A 23,614-nucleotide genomic window follows, 5' to 3' on the forward strand; every position below is an offset into this window, starting at 1 on the left:
CTGTATGAAAAGTTATACACACACACACACACACAGACACACACACGAATACAGAGGATTGTATGAAGGAGCACCCATGCACATGAACCTGCCTCCTCTCTTGTCCTCAGCATGTGGTCTCACCCTGTTGTCTGAATGTAAACAAGTCTGAAAACACGATCTTGGATCCGGTTGATGAAATAAAGACGTTTTTAAATGAGGGTGCCTCTTTCTACCTCTAGTCATGACATGTCATCTGCAATTAAAAGGTTTGCTTGACGATGTCGTATCATTTTAAATCTGAGACTATTTTGGATTTGTTACAGCACTGCAAAACTGTTATACAAAAACACCACACATCGTCATTATCTTGTTTGGTAGGTTTTCGATTTCATTCTGTATCTTTTCAAGGGATAAACAAGTCAACCTTACAAAGTTTTGTCTGTCACAGTGTAACAAACAGCACTGTTTCCTGTTTGTTTCCTCTTTCCTGGAAGGGAGGACAGTGTGTGATCCCTAACCTTTAAGTCCTCAGCCAACCTCTTCTTCCTATCCCCAAGGCAAACAGACAAACAGACAAACAGTTTTTCACTGTGGTTGACTGAAACTGACAGAAAAAAAACACACATATAATGGAGGAATATGATGAAATAGCCAAATCAACTATACAGACCCAAAGAGTTAAAGCTTTAGCAAACTGCATGAAGTTTCTAACTAAAAATATGTTTTACTATTTACAAGTAAGAGGACATGGACAATAAAATGTGTGTGAAGGTCAAAGGCTGAATTTACATCCTGATTTCAACTCAAGGTTTTATGAGGAAGGTGAAGGCTCTGTTGGGGGACACATTACCAATCTTGGCGAGGGCTATGAACCCATGTCAGCTTTGGACAGTTCATCACTCGCCTTCCACAGTCAACTAACTTTTTTGACACCATTTTTTCAAATATTTGCAGACAAGACTGCCATGCAAGCAACTGGTGGTGGTGTTTTAGTGCTTTGACATGCTAACATTTGCTATTTAGCACTTTGGAATGCATAGCAGAGGGGAATGCCATTAAATGTGCAGGTGTGTTTGTTAATTAAGTTTTTGATTAAAAATATAGCACTCAGTCAAAGTTAAGGAATCAACAAAAGTCATTACATCCATCCTAAGGAGAAATGTGTGTGTAGCAGCTTTCAATTGACAAAAATTGCCACAACTGGGTAGCCTGCTGGTGGCACTGGTAGAAAAGTGAAGGGATCACCAAAGTCATTAGGATGCACATCTGCTGTACAACCTTCAACAGAACCACAAACACAATCTGTTGGTTTTCTTTCATACCTCCGGTCAAAGAAAGACACAGTCACATCTGGCAAAAATCTATTAAGTATTTATTGTAAGTTGTTACATTTAGATTTCTTTCTCTAGCAGCACTATTTAAATTACAGATATTCAAGGGCAGTTACCATAGATTGGAGTTTTCTCTTAATGCAAGATGTCATCGTGTAAACAAAGACAGAGACTGAACCGTAGATCAAAAATGTACCACAACTGTACACGCTGTTAAAACGTGACCGTAACTCATATGAAGTTAAAGGCTGATGAACAACAATTTTGTGTCTTTTGAGATAAAAAAAAAATAACAAAACAATGACTAAAATAAACCCCCTGTTAAAATAAATTAAAACAGTACAAAAAAAATTAAAAATAGTGAACACTTTTTTTTGTGTGTGTGTGTGTGTGTGTGTGTGTGTATGCGTGTGACACAATTACAATTTCAGTTGGATCTGATATGGCAGCTTGTAATCCACATCAGTCACGCTTCACAATGTTCAGTGCCTGTTTTACAAAGTCTTCAGGTTTGTTGGTTAAAATGTCGATGAAGTAGATTATATGTAGATGACTCAGAGAGATGACACAAACCCACAACAGTAATGTGAAAATACAAATAACAAAAAAAAAAAAGGAACATTTCGAGTCCAACAGAACATGTGAGTTCATTATTCCAACAATTCCTCTGACCCCTTTACATTGAAACAAAAACTAGATTATAATTTTGGCACATTTTATCCACCAAAGAGTATTGTCGTACTTTCTGGAACAGTTGCATTGACCACTGTGTCAGGCAAATTCAACCTTGTATTTCTTTCCCCTCTTTTTTTTTTTTTTTTAAAGGAATTGTTTGACATTTTGGAAAATATGATTATTTCTTTTAGAGTTAGACAAGAAGATTGATACTCCTGTCAAATGTGAGTGGTATCAATCTTCTTTTCGGTGTGTCGGCGAGAAAACAAACAAAGTGCATTTCCCAAAATGTCAAACTAAACCTTTAACAATTCTCCACAATCATCACATTGAATCCACATTCTTACACAGCTGAGTCCCCCCTCCACCCACCCCCCAAAAAATCTGCATTCATTCTACAGTCCTTGGAAAAAAACTACTGTCCCATCTGTATCGTACTATCATGCAGAGAATTACCAACACCAATGTGATTAAATGTTCTGGAGTACGGATTTAAATCCTTGTAAGACAAGGCCAGATGAGACGAGTCCCTGTCGAGGTTGCGTTAATAAGATAGAAAAGTCTTTTGAATGCTACAGTTGAGGGTTTCCTGCATCTCAGGGCGCTTTAGACAGCGAGTGCCAATCAAGGACTGACGACCAGTTAAGTCTCCTTTGATAAAATTCAAAGTCATCACAAAAAGCAATCAGATCCTTGGGCAGCACGACCCTGGAGGTTGGGGACACAGTGCTCTGAGACGTTCGAGGAAGTTGCACAATCTAGCAAAGCTCGCTCTGTTTCAACTGTGGTCAACGGTCGCTTTCCCCATCTCTATATTTTAAAAACTAGAGGTCACATCTGCTTTGTGCGGCAAGATGAAGCTCTGCAAGAAAAAAAAGTCTATATCACATCATACCGCCTTGTTGACCATCAGTGACCACAAGAATAACATTGACCCCATCTTGTTGTAAATCAAAACAATCAGGATCTCATTTATCATCCAGAGTTGTCAATCAACGAGTGAAAAACAGTGAAACGTTGAGCTCAACTGACCAAACTCAGCAGCACTAGCACTGTCCTGGTAGATTTGCTCTGCGAGTCATGCATGTGGAAATAACCAACTATAGTCTTTATTTTTTGAATACAAAGAGGGTCATTTAGTCATTCTGGCAATTCATGAGACACTCAAAAAAAAAAAAAAAAAAAGAATTAAGTACCCATAACCGTCAATATTAGTGAAACATACTAGAAGAAAAAGATGAACCTCTTAAAAGAGTTTCTGATATTTTTAATTGTCTGCATACTGCAGTACTTGAATACATACTCATACAGTATCGTTTATAGCAAATAACTGAATTATTTCATTTATTTAGCAAAAAGCATGCTGAATAGAAAAAGATGTCACTTTTTTCATCGCCTAAGTGACAGTAAAATCTTTTTTTTTTATTTTCACCTGTGGATCATCTTTCAATGAGTGTGATCTATCTACAAAGGCGTGACAAAAACCAAGAGGCTTAGGCATCTAAATCAATAAAGAGAAAGGTGATTGCCTAAAACTGTCGAACAAGTTGAAAACCAACTTCAACTGGTACCTGCACAAACATAAGCTCTTTCTTAAAAGTAGCACAAAAACCTCAGGAGGAGGTACGAAAGAGACCAATACGAGTGTGTCTGTAATCGTGTAGGAGAAACAAACATCAGTGTGATTTCTGCTGTAAAAACGGGGGCCGTCTCTGCTCTAACAGCTCAACAGTGTTGCATGTGTGATTTTTTACCGAGAGAGGAAGTGAGAGCCCGAGAGAAGGAAAGTGAGACAGACAGTGACAGAGAAAAAGAGATCTTGAGGTCTGTTGTGAAGCATAAAGAGGCACCGAATCCGACTGAGGGAAAACGCTAAAGCAGGTTGAATTTCAAAACCAGAATCAGTCGATAAACCTGTCTGTCTTTAGCCACGATGAACTGTGAGGAATTGTGAGAAAAATCTATACAAACATCAACCCTCCTATTCTCATTTCAGTTCACAAATTAAAATGTCTGTACAAATAAAGAGAGATTATTAGATATAAATCAAACCTCACCACAAAGCTATAAGTGGCTCATTAGAGCTGAGTGAATGGTCTTTTAAGTTACACGTTATTGACTTTTTTATTCTTTTTTTTTTTTTTACTGTACATCCTGCAGCTGTGGAGTATTAAAAAAACAAACAAAACACTTCTTCCCATGTGTTCCACATCAACGCTACTGCATTAACACAGTGATAGTCTGAGTGAGATGTGGCTACAAACAGAACAAGAAAATGTCAAAGGATAGAAAATGAAGTTGCTGCTGTTTGCTGATGACACAATGCTGCACTCATTTCATTTACAAATCCAAAACAGCTGTGCATCGTCCACTGGCAAACAGCAAATAGGTGATGGTAAATTGGGAGTGGAGTTTTAAATGTTTTTTCTTTTTTTTCTTTTTCTTTAGAAATGTGACCTATGGATGGAAAGTGCAGAAAAACCATTCAGAACTCTGCTTGTTTCCAGGTTTTGCTCCAACTCAGCCCTTCAAACCACAATAAAACGAAAAAAAAAAGACCAAATATTACAGTGAAAAATGACAAGGACAAGTCCTCAGTGGACTGAAAACCTTATGAAGCTCACAGGCTGGGGGCTGGATAACAATATTTTATCACAGAATGTCATGATGTGGTTACTCTTTAAAGAAATAAAGTTTTTTTTTTTTTTTTGTCCCTCAGTTAGGAAATACTGCACAGGGTCAGCTACCAGTGTTGTAGCCTGAGTAATGAGAGTTTTGTCGGTCAACTTCTCAGTCGGTTTGTCAGTCGCTTAAATTGTCATTTGAATTCCAGTCGTCTATTTCATCTCACCAAGACTCCAGCACACAGCCACATAATGTCAGACAACAACACATTTATTTGTTTTCAGCAAGGTTTCTTTTTTATCATCACGAAGGCATATACTATTTTCTCTGTATACTTGTTATATATATACTTTTTTTATATAATATTTATATAGAAACAAAAATAAGCGTACATTTTTGCTGAATAAGATTGAAGAATATCAGCAAAGGGCAATGTAAACCATGGTCCATCTAAAACAGGTGAAAGGTGCGGTAGCTCGCCCTTTCCCAACTCACCCACAGTAACAGATTTGCATAGGCAAAAATGGGATTAGCCCTTAGACAGTGGATTCCTGAATTCTTTATAGAGATGCAAAATCTAGTTCAGCTCAACACAATTAAAAACAAATATACATACAAAAAAAAAAAGAAAAAAAAGTCGACTAGGCCAAGCTCTCTTTAAACCCTCTGGTCATATACATAGTCATTTTTCTGTGCACATTTTTGTTTACAGTGTTAGGCTTCAAGTAGATCTAAAAACAACTTGTACATTGACAACTAGATGTGAAATAAATTAACCAACATGAGAGGTAGTGAAAAGCCTACAGAGACGTTTGTTGTTTTCTTTTTTATATATATATATAAAGGAAAAAAAATAAAACGTGTCAGTAAGGCCAAAGCTTCGCAAACCTCCTCCATCCCTTAGGGACACTTCAGCTCTCAACCTCTTTTTTTTTTTTTTTTTGTCGTCAATAAAACCACAGCCACGTTTCGGGAAAAAAAAGCCTGCTTGCTTGGAAACCCATGGAAATTTAAAGACAAAAAAATCTAAACTCAGCGATGACACTACATCACTTCACATCATCATCATCATCATCATTGCTTGTAAAGTCCACATTTGAAATGCAGTTATTAAAAATAATCAACCGTGTACTTTTTCTCCCACTGTGTAAAAGTCACAATAAATTAAGAGGAAAGGACGTAAGCAGAAAACCAGGGTCTCTACTGCGTCTGTCCTCGCTGTAAAACACTCCCACTTTTTTTAAACTCACGACTGTCCGTCAGCAGAGACTGGCTTCTCTGCTCACACTAGGGACAGTTAGCTCCCCACTAATATGAGTATTTAATAAGGTACACACATCTCACAATTTATAAATGTAAACTTGGTTTAATTGCACCATGATTTTTCATTATCTGGTTCTTGGTGAAACATTCTTGTGTTAATTACTGTATAGACTCAGCGACAAGGAAACATAGCTGTATTGTGCAGAGGAGGGATTTGTCTGCAAGAGAGCTTCATGAGTGACAAGCATTTTTCTACTGAGTCAAAAAACTTGTTCAACATCTAAAATGCTCTGAAATGTTTCCTGAAAACAAAACGTAAGTGTGAAAATTGAATCTTCAGTATCAGAATTTGTTAATTACGCTGTTTTCCTCTGCGTCTGATCAACTGGGCGCATGCATGCACAGCTCTTTATTAAAGCAGCTAAGCAATATCAATCAAGCCCTTATGGAGATTAATGTAGTCTGCATGTGAGTACTGTATTGCCAAAGGTTAAATATAGTATATATTTAGTAAGGAACACTGCACAACTCTTGGGTGATTATAGGTTTAGAGAGATCTTCTATTTGAATTATTTATGACCATTACTTCAGTATAGAAAGTTTTTGCAGTGAAGTCATACCTCGTTTTGAACAGGCAGCTTCATCCGGTTTGCATTTTTACGAATGCAAGTGAAACTGAGTCTATAGGAAGACTCAAAAACCCATAATTCCTTGGTTTCGCATTCCTTTTTTTCTTTTTTAAAGATAAATCAAATCGATTGTTTCCTTAGTTAGTTCCTGTAGTCAAACTTGCAAATGCTAACAATTGAACAATGCAAGAGAATAATGCAAGGTGGCTAGTTTAGTAATTTATAAAATCACCTGACAACCCAAAACCAATTTAACATGGAGGGAGACCGCCTTCAATAGACTCCAAACTATTTTCACTAACTACATCCAATTGCACTTCTGAGTCTGCGAGGCATGATGCACCGTATACTTGTAAATTTAAACTCAACCAAACTTGGCAAAGTGAACTTCAGGTAGTTAGAGGAGGTGGCAACGCGGATGCCTACAATTAATCAGTGAGGAGTGGCACTGTTTCATTGACACTTTAAGACTGGACTAAACACCAAACCAAGAGGTCAGCCATCCATCATGTCACATGATGAATATACCTGGAGGCCCAGTTAATTAAAAAAAGAAAAAAACTATATACTGCACTCATGCACTTTCTTCTGCACATCCACAGGCCAGGAACACAGTTCATGTTCAAATGTTCACATCATCATAAAACAAAACGTCCTTTTTATATACTAAAAATGTTAATGGGACATTTGGCAAGACCCCCGTAATTTTTTTTTCTCTAAAATATTCTGTTAAGTGTGTAAATGTACCACACACACACATTATCATCGCATGCTGTCAAAGTCAGATTAGAAAAACCAACCAGAGTGTGTGAGGGCTGGCAGTAGGATGGTGAATTAGCATGGCTAGCACAAGCATGCTAACTTGCTTGCCTAAAGCATGCTGAAACCTAGTTAGCCTCGTTAAAAAGGCCAGCATGTAGCATGACTACGTAAACATCTCCGCTAGCCCGGTGCGGTAGCATGTTAGCATTATTATACCAACCCTCTTCACTAGCTCTGGTAAAAAAAAAAAAGAGTGTCTTTGAACGGGCAGTAGCTAACTGAAGGACTACCACACCCTCTCCCAGCTTCATCTGCTGGTGAAACAGACACACACAGAGACTCTTCGGCCTGGTGACAAGTCATATCTAATATCTCTTCACAGCATCTTTGACATCATGTTTGGCACCCGGTTTACGTATCCGCAGCGTGATACTGAACGTCCAACTCAAGCGACTGTCACGTTACCTACGACGTCTAAAGCTAAAGCCTTAAAGACAAAGCCCAGGGCTCTATAACCCTGTGTCTGCTGCATCTTCTTATGTTCTCCCAGCAGATTTCAGCTAATGCTCATTCAGTTTAAAACACTAAAAGGTAAACCATCTTTTTCTGCTCAAGAATTTCAAAATGTAGATGACTATTTGGAGTCAGTGTGGGTTTCTTTTCATTATTTTTTTTCCAGCAGTGTTTTTCCCCCCACATTGGGCACCTGTGCTTGTCAGGCTGTGATGGTCTGAGTGGGAGGGACGAGGAGGAGGAGGAGGAAGGAGAAGGAGGTGGAGGAAGGGGAGGGAAAAGATGGGAGGTAGGGATTGTTGGACAAACTGTGGTTGCTTTCCAGAAAAACTCCAGCAGCGCTTGTGCTGCCTTTCCTTACATGTAAAGGCATTGTGATTTTCTCAGTGGAGAGATTTTTTTGTTTAAAGTTCATGAGTAATAATAATATATGTAGCTGCCCAACCACAATTCTAGCCCTTACTTCTCCCGGTTAAAGAATCCTAAAGAAGGAAAGTGCTTGGACGGACGGATGGATGGACAGGTAGATGGATGGAAGGGCAGATGCTGCTGCTGCCTTTTGTTGCAGAAGCATCAAATCTCCTCAATAAAACAACTGCGTTAAGCTTAAAATTGGCAGAAGTGTACTTTTTCCCTTCACTGAACATAGACAGCCAGACAGAAAGACAGGTCCCCTGCCTTAATACATCTCAATTTTCAAAAACGGTTGCAGTCCGCGGCTTACATTGTCAAGCTACTGTAGAGAGAGAGAGTTACATGCAGAGCCAGTGCTTCTACTGGTTAAATGGGGCAAAGACGCCCCAACTCCCACCATCAACTCGGTGTCATGTTTGGACAGTAAAGATATGAAAAGTTAAACAGAAATAAAATCAAACATCACGTCTGAGGAATGGGGCAGAATTAGAAAAACAAAAAAAACATATGAAAGAGAGAATATTAATGTGAGGGTAGAGAGCATGAGGTCTAAATATTACAGTACAGGAACAGTTGGCTTGTCCTTTCTCTCTCTCAGTCTCTCTCTTTCTTCTCTCTCTCTCTCTTTCTCTCTTCTGTTCCCACCGCCTGAGGAGTCCTTGTCCACAGTTAACCAACAGCTGGCCATCAGTTTGGCTGTTTCAACCGATAGCTGACATGTGGGTCGGCCAGTCAACCGAAACGAACAGCATAAATTGCTAGCAAAAACAATCACTGGCCAGCATTAATGGCCTTAAATTGACCAATAACCAACCAGCAAAGGCCGACCTGGCTCCAGTGGAGAACTGGATATAAATTGCTTAAAAAATATAAATAAAAAACACAACCAGCTATTTCGGATGTCATTCAGTCTTTTCGATCAAGAAAGAGGGAGAGATTTTCCAAACCCGACTTCTGGCACCATAGTAGTATTTGAAGTTTTAAGTAGTAGTCTTGTTGGCGTAGGATGGCGATGAGGAAGGGTGGAGGGGTCTAGGTGTCGAGGCAGGTGCGCCTCCTGTTGGCCAGGAGGTCTCTGTAAACCGTGGAGTTGAGGAAACGAGGGAAGGAATCGCGGTGCATCAGGGTGTAGATCTGGAGCTGGGCCTCCTCGTACATCAGGTTGCTGGGCTCTGCCAGGCTCTGGTTGATACCTTCTCTGACCCGCGAGTCCAGACTCACCTGGAGTAAAGAAAAAGAGCTCAATTTATTAACCATGGGGGTGGTTTTTAAGTGGTTTGTGGACTACTAGTGGCTTTATTAAGTCATTACACAGATTTCACATTAACATTTTAAGCTAGCAACAATCAGGAAAATCACAAATTAGGTTCTTAAAAACTGATTGCCTAAGACTTGACTTCAGTACACCATGTCATTACTTCACTGTAACTTCTGTTAAAGTGGCTTTATACATTTCTGCCTTTTTGGATCAAACTCGAGGAGATTTTGTTTTTATTTTACAGAAGATATTTTTTTGTTCCATTTCTATGGCGTCTCACTTCTGCTGAATTAACACAAAAGTAGCTGGTACCTCTTTGGGTGATAATATGGACACGTAGTCTTCGTATATGATCCTGGCCTTCTCATCTACCACTGTGGGATTGGTCTCCTTTTTCAGCTCTTCACAGGCCAACCAGAAAAGCAGGTTGTCCTCGCTGTACTCTGAGCGCAGGAACTCACGGAAGACCTCCCGGCCCTCCAACGAGCGCAGCATCATCTCAAAACTCCGAGACCACGACAGCACCTCATCTAGGCTGGGGTGTCTACAAAGTCAGACACACAAAACATGAAGATATGTGTGTGTGAGTGTCACTGACAGAAGCACATGTGGTCATAACACTGGAGGGCTGGAAGACTGAAGGAATGACGGCTGGACTTACTGTTCTTCTGCAGCTTCAATACTGTCCATCTTGGTGCAGGTCTGTCCACTCCTGTCCATCCTGTCTTCATTCCTGGATTGGAGACAAGACATAATGATGCTCATCAAAATAAGAGACTGGACAGGTTAAAGGGACAGGTCTTTTCTCTACAACACTGCGATAATTCAGATAAATATATGTACTTCACAGATATTTTTAACCGTCCCTGAGCAAATCAGTATTTTCCTTCCTGGTAAGGTCTACACTACATCCAATCAACTGTATTTCTCTTTAGGGATGTCCCCGGCCAATTAACCAGATCCAGTGAGGATCCATTTTTAATTAGCAAGTAACTAAGTAAAACTTTATTTATACAGCACCTTTTTTAACACAGGTTACTAAGCACACAAAGAACAAGAAAAACTTATTTTTAAACAGATTGAAGAATACATACAGGCATCACACACATACGGACCCAGAAAGCATGCAGCAATCAGTCCCCACTCAATAGGTTGATCAGCTATTCTAAAACCGGATTAATTTACCAGCTATCGAAAACATCCGGCTGCATCTGTATAAACCCTGGAATCACTTTCTAATGCACAGCATTGTGAGCAGGTGAATCATGAGCAAATAAATGGCAGCCAGCAGTTTAAATGAATTATATCCACACTGACAGCATGCACCAGTGAGTGTCAGTGTCAATAAACACTTTATATATTCCAGTGATATTTAGCCAGTGCACCTCACCTTTAAAGCTTGAAGACTGCTCTTCACCTTTTGTACATGCGACAGAAAAAGTGAGGGTTTTCAAACACTGTCTAAAGCTTCCTACCTAACTCTGTTTTCCACAGATATCATCACAAATACTAGGACAATATATGAAATGCCACTGGAAGCTGGTGCAAGCCATGTTTCCATATTCTTATTCAGCAGTCAAATATATCTGTATCTTATGTAAATTAGATTAGTTTTAGTAGCCAATATCCAGCTAAATATACTCAATATAAACAAGGGTAATACATGATGTCAGTATGGGTTCAGAACTCAGCATCAGCAGATGCCCAATAAAAAAGATTACTTTAAAATCTATTTAAATGGGGCGTGTCATGCACATCTCCAGGTCTATATTTTTGAAATGGGGTTCTACTGCTCCTTATTTATCTTACACTGGTCCTGAATGCAGCGCCGCAGTTTAGCCTCTGTCTGAAACACGCCGTTTTAGCTACTGTCTCTTTAAGGCCCTCCTCTGAAGGGCTGTTTTGATTGGTTAACTTCCAAAAGCTGCCTCCCAGCAGACAAATACAAGTCGTGGTACAACCTTAGTAACGAAGACTAAGGAAAGAACGGCTGTTTCGGGACACGCACAAATAATCTGAAAGTCAGGTGGACGGGAAAGTTGAGGAAACTTTGCAAAAATGAACATTCAGAGATTTAAACTTTCAAGCAGCATTTTTACATACATTCACCTCAGGTTTTGGAACTTTGACCATGTTTAATATATATATATATATATATCCAACATCATAACCTGTAAACGTAACACAAAATCACAAAATGCATAATATGTCATCTTTAAGACTCCAGGTTAGTGGCAATGAAACAACCTAAAATGACAGCATTAAACTGTTAATCACACTGAATATGCAGCCTATCATAGGCGGGGTCCAAGCCACAAAAAGGCCTCAATCCACAGCGATGTATGTACTAAACTAAACTAATTGATTAATTGAATATTTGGATGACAAAAAATGATTCTACTTTGTTTGTTAATTGTTTAAAGTTATCTACCAAACAACATTTACAGACATTATCAAGCTTCTCCATTAAGAGGACTGGATTATGGGCTATAAAAATTTAAAGATATCACCTTGGATTTCACAAAATATTGGAATTGTGATCATTTTTCTACTATTTCTGACATTTTGCAGACCAAACTATGAATTGATTAATCCAGGTAATATTTGGCAGACTAATTGACAAAATGAGCTTCAACCGATGAAAATAATCAACAGCAAACATTGCCTCATATTCAAAGTAGATTAACAATAAAGCCTCAGCTAAAGCCTTCATGTAAACACTCTCAACACACACGGTAGCCTCTCTGTCTATCGTAGCTCAGTCACACTTGCTGAGTCCACAATGCCACACACACTGAGCTGTCTATTTTTGTCCCACCATGGAGGATCTTTCCTTCCTCTTGCCGTCTCTTGTCAAAGTCCCCATTGTGCGGCAGTAATGGGGTAAGCTAGCCACAGCCCCCGGGCGCCCTCACAATACCGCTAAATATACAGCCTGTTCTTCACAGCTGTTTTGCATGTGATGTGTCGATAGAAATAGAAGGCACCCCAACCAGATAAGGGTATTGTATGATAGCGGGTGAGGAGGAGTTAGAGGGTATGAGTGGGGAAGTTAGATAGAAGAGAAAAAACAGTGAAAAGAGAGGATGAATTACAAAAAAAAAAACATAAGTGAACAGTATGCTTTGACCCATTGAGACTTTCGTACACAGACACCCTCAAGTCTCTATAACTTCACCACAGTGGCAGACGAGATCTCCTGTGATTCACACACTCGCACCGAGCTCAAACCACTTGACTCGGCAGGGTAGTAAAAAAAATGTGGTTTACATGTAACTCATACAAAGGTTTCAGTTGTGCAACGCAGACTTGCGCTGAAAAGGTTGAAAAGACTATCCCCTCTGAGCCTTAACACTAAAATAAATAAACACAGAGGGTGCTGACGACAATTTTCGAGACTCATTCTGGAGATCCGACACCGGTATTTGGTTGAAAAACACACACTGCCGAGTCACAGAGCACTCACTACCGGCCCAGTCCACAAGCTGCAACCACTTCAGATCAAGTGGTGTGAAAGAAGCAGCACATTCACCATTCACTGCCTGAAAACAATGTTTCATTCACTCCTCTCTCCTGGCAAGAGTGCAGCCAAAGCAGGGCAGCTGTAGGAGCGGCACAGCAGTCACTGGTTTTGGTGCCTTGCTCAGGGGCAATGCAACGCAATAGGTCTTTGTGCAAGTTTCTGACCTATCCTGCAGTCTTAAAGTACTGAGCTATACAATAAGACACATTTTGTTGTGTTAACATCTAAAAGTTATTATTTGGTTGCAAAAATTTTGAAATGAGAGTCATACATTTTTACCAGATGTTCATCATCTTCCTGCCGATGCTCTGCCAGACCTTTGCTTCTGCTAACTTCATTTATTGCTTGTTTTGGAGGCTTTGGAAGTGAAACACACTCACTCAGTCGAGTTTTGGTCATGTGACTCATTTTTACCAATCAAGAAAATTCTGGTTTGGCAAGTAGTTTCACATCACTGTCCAGTAGCATTGTCCTAAAAATGGTAAGACTTTGTTTAAAAAGGGCTATGAGTCCTACAATATTCACTCAGTGCGGTTGTGAATAGCGCAACATTTCAGGAAAAAACACCTACTCAGAGAAAAAGATTGATAACACAGCTTTTAGCTTAGCATAAAGACTAGAAGCAGGGGGGAAACAGCTAGCCTGGCTTAGCCCAAAGTTATAAAACTCAACCTATGAGATCTTCTATATTAGACTGATAAACATGTTGCATCTAGTGCATCTAATTTGTTTTACAAGGAGAGCGAAGGGCAGTGAGTTCTTGATATCTCTGAATAGTCACCGTGAGGTTTCCAGGCAACCAGCGGAGAATCCAAGAAGTCACTGGTCCACCCAAGAAATAGCCCAGCAGCGCTCCTTGAAGCAAAGACACAGGGTTCAAGCTTGTTTGTTTGCCCCAGTGAGATTTCCTGTTGCAAGAAACTGGACAAGAGAGTTTCTTTTGCCAAACATTTAACATAAAATGTCCTGCTTTTCTCATTCTTTCAGTACTGAAAATGAAATATTTAGTGGTTTTAGTTTGGACATTGGATGATGTCAGTCTGTGCTCTAGGATATTGTGAATGTCATTTGTCATTGTTTTCTGATGTTTTATAGACCAACGATTAATTGAGAAAATAATAGACAGATTAATCGATTAATAAAAAAAATTGTCAGTCGCAGCTCTAAAGTAATCCTACATTTATACAGGCAGCTTCAGAGCAACTCAAGTCAGTCTGAGTCCCAACTCTTCGTTAATTACAAAAAGCTGCTGGCTGCTCAAAAAAGTCACCAGATGACATTATAGAGCATGGCTGCTCCAGCCTGTAAGCGCTTGCTGTGGGAAGTGTCAATAGTGTGCTGCAAAATGAACAATAACTGACATAAAACTGTTGCTCACAACAACTTCAACTTAAAGCTCTGCATGATGACTGTTTATGGTCAAATTCTCACTTATGAACAGAAAAACCTGTATCTGACTCTGCAGAAACAAAGTGTTTTCTTACCAGAGACACTTGCAGCAGCCGCACCAGCAGAGGCAGCAGGTGTTGGGTCGGGGCTGTCCAGGGGGCTGGGGTGGGGCCTCGATGTGTGCCGCCTGCCTTTTTCTCATCTCCACTCCGCTCACACTCCGGGGCTTCACAATAATACACACAAAAAATAAACACGACTGACTTTAAATAATCTTTAAATGAGTTATGATGTAACAGAGAGTACACTTTCATATTTGGTATCTATGTTTTACTTTCGGCGAGAGGGAGGGAGAGGGAGAGAGAGAGAGAGAGGATTCCGATCCTTGTACAGAACGCGGCTTTCTGGCATTAAGACACTCCACATCTTAGTGGGCACACTCACAGAGAAACGAGGTCTACACATCACCTACGCAGATAAACACATATGTAGGTCTGCAACTATTTATTATTCTCATCATTTCACCATCAATTATATTCTTGATTAATTGATTAGTTGCTTAATCTTGGTCACCATTTCCCAAAGCCCAAAATGCAACCTCAAATGTTTTGTTTTGTCCTGAACAACAGTCCATAACTCAGAGATATTTCGTTTACTGTCACAGAGGACTAAAGGAACCAGATACGTTCAAAATTATGAACATGAAATCAGAGAAGTGTGTCATGATCCAAGAAGAAAACATTGAAAATCAGTTGGCGATTCATTTTCTGTTGATCAACTAATCGACTAAACATCACAGCTCTCGCACTAGCGACTTCAGCTGGCCGAGCTGGCTAATTCTGGTTTAGCCTGTTGAAGAAAAATCATTCAGGTCCATGTTCAAAGTTTGCTGTGGTGTTGGATGTTTATTGATATCCCGGGATATGACTGAGCACACTGACACAGAGTGGGTCTGAGACAGTGGACTGACCCAGAGCAAATGAAATGGGGACATTTTATACAGTAAGACCAAGGCAGTGATCAGCAAAGAAACAAACGGCAGGAAGGGAGATGCGTTCAGACCTTACAGAGTGACATACAGGCAAGATCAAGGGATAACCTCATAAGGGAGAGGTGGATCTTAGGTGGTCAGTTGACAATGTTAACTGCAAAGAGTCACAGGAAGAGGGGGCCATAGATGAAATCATCAGGATTTCGTCCCTAGAGCAAGGCATTGTTCTCAGACGTCACTTGATTACATCATATTTCTGCCAAAACGTGCATTTCTTCTTCAAGCCAAACTCACAAATTCGGAGAGTAAAACTAGTCATTTCGCTGGTTGTGACGCACGGAAGAATGTTTCCATGGTTTAACAGACTTCTCTTTCACAGTGTCAAGTCAAGACAGCTGGGCCTAACGGGCAAGTAATGTATTTTGTTATAAAACAAAGTATTGGACAAACTGAAAATGTGACCTGATGGTGGTGCTAGAGGAAAAGTCGAGGCATTAATCCTGGTAGTCTTCTGCCAGTTTAAGAGGCGTTATGCTTTTTAGGTGGCCCCTGCATACTCGATTCACAGCCAGCGGTACATAGATTATTTGTCCAGCCAAAGACGACTTTAGTTTTTCAGTCAACGACACTTTCGTTGTTTAGCCAACTCATGGGGAAGGACAAATGTGACTTCAGGGAAGTAGGAGGATTTTCCAATGGTGTCTCGAAAAGTAATCCAGCAAGCTAACAGTAAGCAATGCTATGTCATCTTTGAAATGTTTTCTTCTTTCAGATGTGCATCGGACATGAACTAATAGGCAGGGTGGAGAGAAAATATAAATAAAGGGAGAACTCAAACACTAATTTAAAGCAATTTTCGATTCACTATCAAAATTGTGACACTTGAATCTGTCACAGGTAATCCAGAGTTTTCATTCCAGAAAAATGTTATATATTATATATGATATAAGTTTAATTTCATCAAGGAATGTAGCGTGAAAAGGTACCAATTAACTGTCGTCTTGTACTTAAGGAATCAAAAGTACAACTAATGAAACAGAACGCTTACCTGTAAAGTCATTGTTCAAATTAAACTCCTCATTAAAAACTTGAAAATGCAAATAAAAATAACAAACTGAGTGCCAGCAGAGGAGCCTTCTGTCCTCTGTCTTGTTTCCTCTGCTCTGCATGTGCACACGAAATTTACAATAGTGATGATGCATGGCAGGTAAGGCTGAAATGATCTGTCTGATATGCAAATGTTGTCGTCTGACCACTGGAGTGGACATCAGTTATTTGGCGACAAGGCAGCAAAAACAGACTGCTAGATGCAAACGACAGCGGCGTGCATCTTTGTTCTAAATGATGCCAGATTGACAGGACATGCAAATACGCAGTGGAAATACAAATACAGAGAGAGGAGTGGAAAATACGGGAATGACGACTGTCTGTTTTAGAAAGTTATTCAGGTGATCATAGGACGTCATATGAGCAAAAACACACTAGTGTATCCATCTAATTACCTCTTTACTGCTGCACCTTCCTTCCTTTACCATAGTAAGCTAGCTATGGGACGAGCCGTAATTACTTTTGAGAGTCTGTTAAAGAGTAACTTAGTAACACAGGGGCTAAAAGTCAGATGGTATTATTTATTATATATCATGGCAGTGCATTGTATCGTGCCACCATTTGGCTTCTAGTCACAAAACTGGTCTTTTACTCATGGAAGCCACGTAGGGTTGGGTACCACACTCAGTACTTTTAAGGGTACTGACCAAATCACGTCAGTACCACAGAGTACCTATTCATATTAGATCAACTGGTGCCAAATTTCTGTACCTTGAGAGTAGGTTGTGTTAGGAATTCAAATATGTATTAATAAGATACCTTGTGAGGCTTTTCAAAAATCCCTCCTAGATTACCAAACTTATTTGACTATTTTCCTGAATGTTTCAGCCGTATCCAAGTCACGTTAGGTTACTGCAACAACAAACAAGTCCACACAACAAGATCTGGAGATATTTGGAGATATTTTTGCCGCGGATCAGTTAGAAATACTGCACTGCTCCAATGAGAACGGTGCCCAACTACAAAGCTATGCAGGGTTTCCTGCAGAAAATGTGTTAGTTAAGGTGGTGGCGATGTTGCCATGTGTGAGTGGGAACACTTGCAATACAGTATAATTAAATCCAATACAACAGCTCTGCTATAAATTCTGCTTTTTTGGAGTTCATACATTTACTGAGGTTGTACTAAGTGGTGGTGGTTAATGGAGTGGACAAAATTAGGAACACCATTCAATATAATGCACCCTAATACACCACAATCACTCAATAATGAACATAAAGCAGAATTTTCACTTTCTTGTCAAAAAATGTATAAACTTCATAAATGTAGAATTCATAGCAGAGCTGCTGTATTGGATTAAATTAGATTGCACAGGTTAAGCCATTGAGTCTATTTTATATAGTTAACTTATTCTCTGAACTATATTTTATAGTAATTACAAGTTATATAGTATTATACAGTTAAATAGTGATATTCAGCTTCAGTAGCATCATGTTTTTGTTGAATGCCTCACTCTCTCTCTCTTCAGGTCTGCTGAATGAGAAACATCTAAGTGACTTACAATTGAGTTAGCAGCAGAAAGCTCTCAGACGTAGCGTCCATGTTTCTGGTAGGAGGTGGTGACTTTGATTGACAGGTGACACTTGGTAGGGGGCGGGTTTACAGCGAACTTGGCGGGCACTCCCACAGCATTTGGAAGCAGAGAAAGAGGCTGATTTTTACACAACTTTGAAGCCTAATTTCATATATTTGGCGATTTTTTTAATCATTCAAATTTGGCAGGGTGGTTAACAACACACTTTTATGTGGTATGTCAAACTCAGTCAGAACACATATTTATTCTTACTTTACACAGCCTTTAAGAGATAACCACAGTTAAGAAAGGTTCTTCAGCCTAAATTGTCAGAATCTAAAAAAGAGTCTAAAAAAGAATCGTGATAAATCATGATCGTGATTTTATTATAAAAAAAATCGTGATATGATATTTTTGCCATTTCGCTCACCCCTACCTTGAAGGATCGTGTCATCCCTCTATAACAAGTAAAAACGACGTAGAACTGTGTCAATAACTACTATAAACTGTTTAAAAACTATTAAAATAAATACCTCATAATACACGAGGCAATGCAACGAATCATGCAACCTTGTTTGTTTTTTTTAAGCACACATAAAAATATATCTATCAATTCAATGTGTATCTATGATCCTGTAGTTAAAAATCTAGTTAATTAATTTAGTGCTAGCTAATATAGCCTATACTTCCAACCCTGCATATCCAACTGCATTAATGCTTGGCAAAACTGTCACAGAGTCTGTGTAGCAGGTAAAAAAACCACTCTGCTTCGCCAACAAGATGCTTCGTGTCTGTGCTTGGTGACCGACACTCAATACTGCCCCTGAACGCATCCTGAACAGATACTGAGAAGTGTGAAGATGCTGCTGCTAAAGTTCTGCTTTCAATACACAGGCTGTGTAGACACTATGCTAAAGATAATCAGAGGAACAGGACATGTTCAAGCTAAACTTAACATGTCTGGAATATGTTTATACAGTGAGGAATTTCTATATTTTATTTATAATGTTTTTGCAAAGATTTTTATAAATGTTTTCAAGTTGTAGTGATTGGATATTGTCTGTAGACTGATGGAAATAAATCAATTTCAGCTTTAATTTATCACACACAAAAAAGAAAAATACATGTGAACACTTCTCTACGGAGCTCTTCCTGGGCTACATGCTTCTCATATACCAAAATACTAAAGGTTAAGGCCCAATATGGATTTTCAATACAACGTTATATATTCATGGATGAGAATGAGCATATGTATTGATGAGACAATTATTTCCATTTCCAGCAGGCAGTAAAATAATAAAATACAAACACGCAGCCTAAATTAAAGTGAAGAGTGAAGACTTTGTTCAAGGGGTAAGTTAATGTTACAATTTGACAGCTAAAAGAAAAATGGAAAGAAAAAGGATTTTTTATATAGTGTACATATGTGGAATTGGTTGGAAACCGCCCCCATTTTTCTCTTTCTCTCTCCAATTTCTTCTTGTCAATATAGGAGAAGCAGATAAGCTTCTTATGATAGTTAGATAATATGACAGTAAACTAAATATCTTTTTGTTTTGCAATGTTGGTTGAATAAAACCCAACTGTGCTGTTTGAAATTATAACAGGCTGATATTTCATGAAAGAAATTAAGTAAATAATCAAGTGATAATGACATAATTACAGTCCCTCTCTCTGATTCATAAGAGGTAATTCTGGAGATATATTTGGATACTGACAATAACATCCAATTAGAAAACAGCACAATAATACTGGACAGAAGTCCAACTTACCATGAATTAGTGAGTTCCTAAAAACAGGTCAGACAGAGCAGTCATGGCGTGAGGTAATAGGTTGCTGGACGATAGCAGGCTGGTTGACGGAGTGACTGACTTGTGGACTGTCTGAGCGTCTGTTTGTCTAACGGACTGGCTGTTTGGCTTGCTGAGGATGCAGGGCAAGGCGAGGAGGTTCTTTTCATCACAGGGAAGAGAGGTTACTGGTTTCACCATCCCTGACCGACTGGTACAGAAAGGGACACGAAAAGCGGAGGTGAAATGTAACGACTTCCTCTCTTTGTTTCCTAATTTCAACTTGCTCCTTTTGCTTCTCTCGCCGTCGCCTCCTAGGCTTCCTTGGATCTCAGCGAATGGGTCATTTATGGACTTGAGAGTACAGGGAGCAGTGAAAGTACAGCATCTGAAAAACAAAGCAAACCACAACAGGCTTTAGAGTCAACATCACAACAGAGTCATTGGATTCACCAGGTAAAATAAAGGTGCAGTAATTTATCTTTGGTGACACTGTGTGTGTCTGTATGTGTCTGCGTGTGTGTGTGTATTGCTTACATAATGAGAAAAATACACACTAGCAAATGTTAGAGTGCATTACATACTGTATCACTAAGGTTAATGTACAATCAAACAACAATATGTAACCCAATACTCATTTTTAAATCAAAAACAAACATTTGTGTGTGTTTTAAATAATTGTGAGCAAGATATTTACTAAGATATTCATTTTGCAGTTGATGAACAAACTTGTCAGTGCTCTCTGGTGGACAAGTTATGTAATGGCTGTGCTGTTTTTGGGAAATTTGATCACTAAATCAAACCGCGGATCAACAAAATAAAACCTAATTGTGAACCATTTTGATGACTAATGAATTGCTGTAAAGTCATTTCTCCATCATGTCTTGCTTGCTGCAAAATGTGAGGATTTGTTGCTTTTCTGTTCTATTGGATAAAGTAAATTGGATACCATTGAGTTTTGGACTGTTGGTCAAAATTTTTCATAACTGACATTTTTCACTATGTCCTGAACTGCAGCCCTGAACTGAGTCTACATTAGCTTTCTATTTCTTAACAGCCATTAGGAATGCCGACATCGATTCACCTCTGATAAACTATCATTGATTAATATATAATACAAGTATTGGCTCTGGTACAATCAGAATTACTGTTTGCTGCTGGGCTGTGGTCAAAACACAATGAAATACACCAAATGAGGAAATAAGCCAAATGCAGTAAATGATTGATGATGCTGTCATCATCGCATTTAAACACTAATCATCAAATGGATCTGGCCCATCATCATCATCGGTGCCACGGTCTAACACTCAATCACAATCAAGTTGCCATTTGCTGTGTTTTGTCCCTGAGGGAAACTGACTCACAGCCTTAAGGCTAAAGAGCCTCTTAGTTTGCTCTCATGCTACATGTTTTTTCACTCAGAAAAGACAGTTTGAACAACTTACTGTACTCATAATGATGATGACGTCAACGTTGGAGACTACATGTTATGAGGGAGTGCTGTTACTTTGTGATGAAAACTAGACACTAACAAACACTGAACAACAGAAACATTCAATAAAGATAATTAAAGCATTGAAGGAAAATGTGAAACTATGTAATACACAACCTTTAATGAACGTTCTTATTTATAAGTGGCTTGCAGCACATTTCTGTTACATATCTCATATTTAAGTCTGATAAGCTATTTCCGTTTTGGTAATGTCAGTTCAGAGAAACAAAGGTACAAAGCAAACCTAAGAGTTCACATGTTGCAACTATCTCTCCCATACAGCATAACATACTGTCTCAATACTCTCCCAGTGAACAACCCGTTCCCTTAGCCAGAGACGAGCCTGAGCATCAATATCTGTTCATGCCAGTTCAAACTGGTTTGGAAACAAACGTTTCCCTTGTATATTAAAAGGTCTATGAAGAAAGATAAAGCCTTTGTGTTGCACTTGCAAGATTTGGCCACAGAGAGTTTTTTTTAAAAAGCCGAAGAACTGCGAAGTGTTAGCAATGTTGTGGAATGAGTAAAGAAAGGAGTCAACAATTTATTACTGTAACTAGAAAAGACTGTAGACTATTAAATCATGCAAATGATGAAGATTAAAACTACTATCAAAGAAATGTGCGTGTGAGCCATGTTCACACCTCACTCGATGTCTTTAGAGATCATTTTAACTAAAGCTGCAACGAACGATTATTTTCATTATCAATTAATCTGTTGGTTATTTACTCGATCGATTAGCTGTGTTTATCGATAAAATATCAGAACATTGTGAAAAATGTTATGCAACCAAAGATGTCTCATTTTGTCCCAACCAGCAGTCCACAACCTAAAGGTACTCAGTTTACTGTCACAGAAAATGAAAGAAATCAGAAAATATTCACATTTAAGAAGCTGGAACAAGAACATTTTGACAGTGGAGAACAAAAATGAATTGATTATCAAAATAGTTGGTGATTAATCGATTAATGGTTGCAGCTCTGGTTGAATCTGCATTTCTAGATCCTGCTGCTATAGCTTTTTTTAAGTCTTCAAATAAAATCTCGAAACCCTGAAAGCAGGTGATATAAATCTCAAACATGCTGCTCTGACAGCTGCTGTCTCTCTGAATGGATGGTAAAAGCTGAATGAGATGAATCAGGAAGTCTCCCAGGATGTAGTAGAAACATAACCTGGGCTCCTCTGACTCAACACACCCATGGGTGCTCTCTCAGCTGTGCACTGCATGATCTCTACACAGTGCGTGACAGCAGAGGGTGGGTGGGGAGGTGGGGGAGGTGGAGGAGGAGGAGGGAAGGGGGGCGGGGGGGTAATAAGGAAAAGGAAAAGCAAAAAATGTGAAGTTTAAAGTGAGAAAGTTGACAGGACAGTTTGTGAGTGGATCTGTTGCATCTGCCTGAAGGCCTGTGCATGTCTCCACAGATAAGCAGCAGGCAGGCTCATCGGACCCTGCTCTCTCTCTATCACTCTCTCTCTCCCTATGTGCACTAGCTGTGCTGGCTAGCTGCTGGTTTAGGGTGTTTTGCATGGTTTCTCCTGCAGCTGTCTGATCCATCTGAGCCCAGCTCGCTGCAGGTCCGACCAGCCCGGGCAGAGCAGCTCCCCTCCCAGTTGACACCACGGAGTGACAACGCAATTACAAGAGAGAGAGAGGGAGAGAGAGAGAGAGAGAGAGAAAGCTGCACAGTGCTGCTGACTGTCGCACCGACATTTTTTTTCTTCAGAAAATCAAACACCACCCACTTTCTTCTTGCTAGCTTTTAGCCCGAGACCCGCTATCTCTCGCTGCGAGAGGAGGCTACGTGCTAACATCAGCTAGCCAGCCCGTGTGCAGCATTAGCGCAGAATAATCCTCATCTTACCCCCTTTGTGTCGGGTTGTCAGTGTCCTAGGGTGACAGGTGTGAAAACGCGATGTCCAGATGTTTATTTAACGACATCGTAAACGGGAATCCTGCGGTGTAATGTCCATCGCCGCTGATTTTCTGCCATCCGCCCCACTTCAGCACCGAACACCGCCGAGCCCCTGGATGCACTGCGCAGGCGCGCTGCCACCACTGCTCTGTGGCTGCAGTCGGTGAGAAGATGCACTGCTGAGGCTCCACATGCAGTTTATAATGCACACAGGATCACATTACATCCCAGCTAGCACGCTCCACAACACAACCAATTCATTTTTTAAAAAAAGCATTAAAGCAATAATTTCATTCAATATCTAACAGTTACAAGGAACAGATCCATGTTGTATAAGTACAGATCTTAAAATAAAGTGTCTGAAGGGAAACAAAGAATCACAGTCAGTTGGTCATAAAGTTCAGAAGGCAACTATTCATACAAGAGGAACTGTATCCTGAGGGT

The 23,614-nt window shown here is 39.6% G+C and overlaps 1 protein-coding gene across 1 annotated transcript; it reads right to left on the minus strand.

Annotated features, from left to right (window-relative positions):
* Positions 1–8,926: 8,926 nt before the first annotated feature.
* Positions 8,927–23,173, minus strand: rgs17 (regulator of G protein signaling 17). Its single transcript, XM_053333038.1, has 6 exons — positions 23,120–23,173; positions 19,748–20,153; positions 14,460–14,590; positions 10,114–10,185; positions 9,765–9,996; positions 8,927–9,415 (listed from the first exon to the last, which is right to left on the minus strand). Exons 2-6 carry the CDS (start codon positions 19,748–19,750, stop codon positions 9,227–9,229), a joined length of 627 nt encoding a protein of 208 aa, XP_053189013.1. The 5' UTR covers positions 19,751–20,153; positions 23,120–23,173; the 3' UTR covers positions 8,927–9,226.
* Positions 23,174–23,614: the final 441 nt, after the last annotated feature.

Source organism: Scomber japonicus, chromosome 14, assembly GCF_027409825.1.
Source record: "Scomber japonicus isolate fScoJap1 chromosome 14, fScoJap1.pri, whole genome shotgun sequence".
In the NCBI taxonomy this organism is placed as follows: Eukaryota; Metazoa; Chordata; class Actinopteri; order Scombriformes; family Scombridae; genus Scomber; species Scomber japonicus.

What these genes read in the sequence shown, in the direction of transcription:
- rgs17 (XM_053333038.1), bottom strand. An exon ending in GGCTGCTGCAAGTGTCTCTG is followed by an intron (nt 10,186 to 14,459) that starts GTAAGAAAACAC and finishes TCTCCAATCCAG; the next exon opens with GAATGAAGACAGGATGGACA. An exon ending in ATTGAAGCTGCAGAAGAACA is followed by an intron (nt 9,997 to 10,113) that starts GTAAGTCCAGCC and finishes CTGACTTTGTAG; the next exon opens with ACACCCCAGCCTAGATGAGG.